Source organism: Crocodylus porosus, unplaced genomic scaffold (genome assembly GCF_001723895.1).
Source record: "Crocodylus porosus isolate Cpor-Errol unplaced genomic scaffold, CroPor_comp1, whole genome shotgun sequence".
NCBI lineage: Eukaryota > Metazoa > Chordata > Crocodylia > Crocodylidae > Crocodylus > Crocodylus porosus.
The window spans coordinates 66,353,257-66,359,256 of record NW_017728918.1 but is presented as its reverse complement, the minus strand read 5'-3'; the positions used below and the strand labels follow the sequence as shown (position 1 = coordinate 66,359,256).

General features: G+C 41.8%; 1 protein-coding gene across 1 annotated transcript in view; it reads left to right on the top strand.

Moving 5' to 3' along the window:
• The first annotated feature begins 50 nt into the window (after positions 1-50).
• Positions 51-6,000, top strand: part of SNAP91 (synaptosome associated protein 91) — a 136,679-nt gene continuing 130,729 nt past the window's right edge. Inside the window, exon 1 of the mRNA XM_019538166.1 lies at positions 51-316. Coding sequence (XP_019393711.1) covers positions 187-316 — 130 coding nt within the window. The 5' untranslated portion in view covers positions 51-186. The remainder of the gene's footprint in view (positions 317-6,000) is intronic.

The following is a 6,000-nucleotide window of genomic DNA, read 5'->3' as shown; positions in this document are numbered from 1 at the left end:
GGGGGGGCAGGGATTTTTTTTCTTCTTTTCATTATTGCTTGTTGGAAAAGGCCAGGCTGCTGGCAGGAGCGTAGCTTGCTCTGGCCCTGGCATTAAACTGGGAAAATCCCCTTCCTCCCTTGTGTTTCTCCTCCCTAACCCCCCCCCCCCTTGCAGAAGAGGCAGCAGCGTTAACATTAGCCGAAGATGTCGGGTCAGACACTGACAGATCGCATCGCAGCTGCTCAGTACAGCGTTACGGGATCGGCTGTGGCCAGAGCCGTCTGCAAAGCAACCACGCATGAAGTGATGGGGCCCAAGAAAAAGCACCTGGACTGTAAGCATCTCTGTCTTTGCTTTTATATAAGCTCTCTGCACCAAGGAGGCGGCCTAACCCCCAGCTCTTCAACATGGCTTTAGCAGTGCGGCCTCTAGCCGGAGCATTATGATCACAGGGCTTATGAGATTCTAAAGGAAGGATGGTTTTATTCCCGAGTATCTCCCGTGCTTGCATAATGTTGCTTTCCTAGCCATTGGTTTTTCCTCGTTTTGACCTCTATCTTCCAGTTTTGACTGGTTAGTGTTTCCCAAATGCTAGAGCTGATGAAAATTGAGGCAGTGAGGCGAACTAGCTATGTTTCTCCACTACTGCAGTAGGAATTGGGTTGAATTTAGCCATAGCCAGATGACCCATAGGTGTGTGTCCAGGTGTGTAGATGACCTCGCAGAGGGGTTGATCTCTTCTTATGACCATGTTAAGACCAGATCTTTCTTGAATAAGGGGCTGCAGATTGGCTATTTTAGTGAGTTACAAGGCTCTGATGCTGAGGCACCCATTTGCCTGCAAGAGGGCACTGTCTGATCTCCTCCTCTGGTGGTGGTTTCCACAGTGTCTTATTGAGGATGACTGGTTCGAAACATTAGTGTTCTCTCTGATCCAGTGTGGCTTCAGTCTGGACCTCTGGAGAGTGATAGGTAGAGTGACTAAAAACTTAAATTTTGTGGTGTTGAACTAGATTTTGCATATCAGTTGTGATCTTTAAATAATTTTAAACCTGTCAGTAGGGTACATTTTACATATGCAAACAGTAAGAGGTTTTCTTTTAGTTTTGGAAATAGATTACAATGAGAAACATCCTAATGTGGGTTAGGAAATACTAGCTTATAACTATCTCTCTTAACCAGTGTTTGCAATATAGGGTAAATATTAACCTGCATGTATGTAAATATTCTTGTACTTTTAACTTACTTTGGAATTTACTGTAAATGTTTTCTATTTTGTGTGCTGTTCAGGTACGTACAGCATATAGTCACTTTCTGAGTATATTTGAGCACTTGATGACACTTGCATGCCAATGTGCTCTAGATATTCCTGATATCTGAATGGGGTATGGGGGGTGAGGTCTCAACAGTTTATCTGAAGCTACTATGTAGAAACATGTTACCGAACATAGTTTTGCCTGTCTCTGCATACCTAATAAGCTTTCTAGCCAGCACAGACTAGTGTCATCCCCTGTTACAGTGCTCTTATCAAACAGTTATAGGCCATATCTGGGCCACTTGATTGTAATGTGGCCCACATGTCGCACCTTGATTCAGCAGAATCTATTTTTTCTTTTAAGTTTCTAGTTATGGTTAAAGCTAGCAGTGCTGTCTTGAAAGTGCAGGCTTAAAACCATGCCTCTGGGGGTTGTGAACTCTTCCTTCTTCCCTTGTACCTCATTAACACCTCTTATGGTATACTTAATGTGCTTAAGTAACAGTATTAACTATTTAACAACTTATCACTGCAGCAGAGAGGTTATGGGGAGGAAAACAAAAGCATAGAGTCTGCTATGGAATGATTGAGTTTCTATATGTAGGTGAAATTCAGTGGCAAGAGACGAAATAAAAAGGGAAAGTGCACCTCTTCCCAGCTAATGGTAAATTCTTAGATTTAGCCATAAAGTTTAAGTTCTTAAAGATGTAACGATGCCTTTAATCGCTCAGTGAGAGATCTGCACAGCAGTGAGTCTTCTTTTGACCAAAACTTGATGGATGAAGTATCTTTTTATGTTGAGCATCCCTGTGCTATAAAATAAGATCAAACTATTTATCTATTCTAGCTGTAGATGTTCAGGGTGGGATACCATAAACAGGCCCATCTTTAAAGACCTGTTAACACAGTTACTCAAAATAGTGTTGTTTGTGAACAGGAATCAAGACTTGAATCAATTGTGCCACTGAAGGGTTAATGATAGTAGAATGTATAAAACTTACACCTGTTCATAAAGCAGATATGATGACAACGTTCAAGAAGTAGGTCATTGAATATGAAGATGCATGTTTTAGTTGTATAACTAGATCTTAAAGTTCAGCAAACAGCTATAGACTTGGAAGGAGGAATAAAAGAGTAAAGGTTTCAAATGACAGCTCTTCATACTTGTCTTCAGACTTCCAATGATGGACACTAATGGTAAGTGCAAGGAACTATGAGATTTGACGAATCCAGTGCCCAACAGATAGAGAAGCATTTCAGATGGCTAGAGCAATACTTCCTATCTTAAAACAGCAAAAGTGGAAAGGGAGACTTGAGGCTGGCAGACCTAGTAGTAGAAACTAGAAAGAAACAGAAAAGCAGTAAAAGGGCATGGTGGGGTGCCATGGATCCACAGGCAGAAACACTAGGGGGATTCTCTGGCTAGGTGGGGGAAGGCTGTATGAAGTATTCTAGAGGCAGTGACCATTGGGCAGGGGCCCCTTGTAAGGAGGAGAGGGGGATGGAGGTGCCTGGTTCAGGGACCTAGCTTTGACTTGAGGAGGTTTACCCTGGGAAATTTTTCACAGGAACATTTTGGAAGGCTAGGCTATAGTTTGAGCATAGGATGAGGGTTTTGTCTGTTATGTGTTACTGTACATCACTGTCAAATCATTTGATCGCTTTGTTTATATCATTTGTTCTTCCTGATAACAAACCCCTTTTCTTTCTGTTCTTTTCTCAAGGTGCCCATGGTGAATTGTGATTTCTGAGCAAATGATTAACTTGGGTATTCCCATTCAGCAGAGTGGGGAACCAGTAGGCTTGCACAAACCTAGGGTGCATCTCTGGGGGTGCCCCAACACCTTAAGGTTTTGTCAGAGTGGGAATGGTAATGAGATGTGGAGTGTTAAATTTCTAGGTCGCTGTTTTGAATCTGGCCCAGTTTGGTATTGACAGGAACCATGTAAGACTGGTGCCTCCCAAGACTTGGGGGGGCACCCTTTGTAGTTGGCAGTGGAACAGAAACTGCCCAAAGACGCTGGCAGCTGCCTTTGCAGCAGGAAGGTGGGTGGCGAGCAGCGACCTCCTGCAGAAGCTTGCAGTGGATTCAGTGGCAGCCAATCTCAGGGGGGACACAGGCGACACATGGGTGGGCACATGACAGGAACAACTTTCAACATGATTGTCCTACATCCTGTGTGGAACAATCTTTATTGTGGTCCTTTCTTCAGTTAGTAGCCAGGGGTTCTCTCAATCCAGGTTTGTGTGTTTTATTTTGTTTTTTGATTAGATGGTAGGGTATGGTTCTTAAGGAGAGAACAATGGCTTAATGCTCTAGTTTATGGATGGCACATGCAGTGCTTGGGGATAAGGAAGAAACAATGAAAGCTGTTATGAACAAACAGGCTAAGGGAGTCCAATGTAGCAGTGTAATGCGCAAGAGTAGGCAAGTGGGGAAACGCGTTAAAAGTACGTGGAAACTTGTTCAAGGTCGTGAAGAGGTGGGGCTAGTAGAAGGATTCTGGAATCCGGTGGGATACAGCTGTGTTCTTGAATAGGCTCAGTGGGTAGAGTATATATTGAGGAGGTGGAGAGAAGCCAGAGGATGAGAGCTCAGTCTTGGGCAGAAAAGGTCAAATCTTGGGGGGTTGCATCTAACAAGTTTGAAGTTTCAGAACCATTGTTTTATAGTATGGGATTGCAGGCAAGTGCTAGTGTCAGCTGAGATAACACTTTTCAAAGGCAGAGAAGGCAGGTTGAAGAATTTTCAACTTCATCTTAGTTGATGGGCAAGGAGCTGAAAGTTAAATATTAATTGCATATAAATAAATGGTACTTCTAAAGATCTGTAAAGAGAGATCATCCAGGGAATGTTCAGGGTGGTAGAGGAAGAGAAGGAATGCCAGAACAAACTACAGAAATAAATTGAAAGAATGTCCAAATGATGGAGCTGCTGCATTTCATCTAGTCTTTTTTTAGCTGACAAGATGAGTGGTGGGGCAATAACTTGTAGCTGGAAAAAATGAAGTTTTGAACATCAGGTTCTAAAAGGAACTGGTGATCTGTGTATTTTACATTTCATAGATATTTAGCCAAGTGTAAACACTTTGATAAAGGCCTACTTAAAAGCGAGGAGTGGAAAACTGGATGCTAGTGAATAAATCTGTGGGGTGTGTGGGTCTGTATAAGGCAACTTGTGTAGATATGCAAGTCTTCATTATAGTCTTGTATGTGTTTTATATAGAAAAATCTGTTTCTTGGACCTAATTGTAATTTTTAACACTTACTTGAAGGGTGACTAGTAAATGGAGTATATAAAAAGCAAACAATGTAACAATCCATGTTTGCCACCAAGATGTGCAAAGGCAGTGGGGTTTTGAGTGGGTGGGGGTATGGTAGCTCAGGAAGATGCATTTCTTACACTATTCTTATAGAATTTTTGTTCAGTTTATGCTTACTTGGGCCATAGTATCTATCAATGACACTGTGGCTTCTAGTTTTGAACTACGCAAGCATCCAGTCGCAATAGACAAAGTAATGCTGTTCCTGGACTTCAGCATGGGGAAAGATGTTGTTACTTGTTGTATGTTCATAGTGTCTAGCTTGATGGCTGGATAATAATTATACTTCAATTTCATCTTGCCACCCTGTGTTTGGCTGCTGGAAAAATGGAATTTACTCTGTTACCAGTTGCTTTCTTATTACCAAGTCAGAAGCGTGACTCAAATCTGGCTATTAATGGCTTTGAAAGTTGCATATAAGCTTCATTTTTTTTATAAATCTCTATTCCCTTAACAAAGCATGTTCTGTTAAGCTTTTTTATATTCTTTGCTAGTTCTTTCAGTTCTTCCAAACATACTAGAGCATGTCCCTGCAGGCTAAGGAAGGCAAGATCATTGATTTGCACTCTGCTTTGTACTTGAAAGATCATTTTTACAGCTATAAGAACTAAACTTCTTATGGAGGTAGACTAAACTTGGGAGATACTGATGGCTCACCTCATGTATATCTTGCCAAGGAAACCTTATACTCTCGGAAAACCCATAGCTACACCTTCCTCTTTGGGCATATCATTTTCTACATCTTCACAGGTCACTTTGATGTACAAGTGACCTAATTTGGGAAGAGAGAGAGAAATCCAGAATGGAAACCAGCTAGAGCACTCTTATGTCTTTTTTCCCCTCCATATAGGGAATTTCTGCTGTATCCCTCCACCCCATGCTCCTTCAGTCTATATGTAAACCAAGAAATACTGCACATGCACCGTTTGACATGGTTCTCCTTTTGTAATACAGTTGAGTGTGTTGCAGTATGGTCTTCCACACAGCTTGTTTACTGAATTGCTCTCTTTTTGAGTTGGGCTCCTGTGCGAGCAGTAACAAAATGAAGATGACAAACTTCTGGTGTACTTCATGGACTCGTATTTTAATTATTGGTTGGCTGACAGAGAGGGAAGGGGTGTTCTGCAGATTTTGGTACATTTTGCATGTTTCTCAGGTAATGGGAGCCATTGAGAAGGGTTTGGGGCCCAGATTCTCCAAGGTATTTTAATGGGACTCCAGCATCTGAGTTGGCCAAGATAGGTTAATTTCTATTTCTTTATGGGTAGACAGCAGGCTCCCAGTAAACTTAAAACAAGGCCTTGATTAGGTGATGCTAAACTAATAATTAGCAGCTTTTGCCCGTTTCAAGGGGGTGTGTTGTGTGTTCTGAAGATCCTAGCAAGATAACCTAGAGACTTACTGCACTACATACTTGTCATTGTGTATTTAGAACAATGT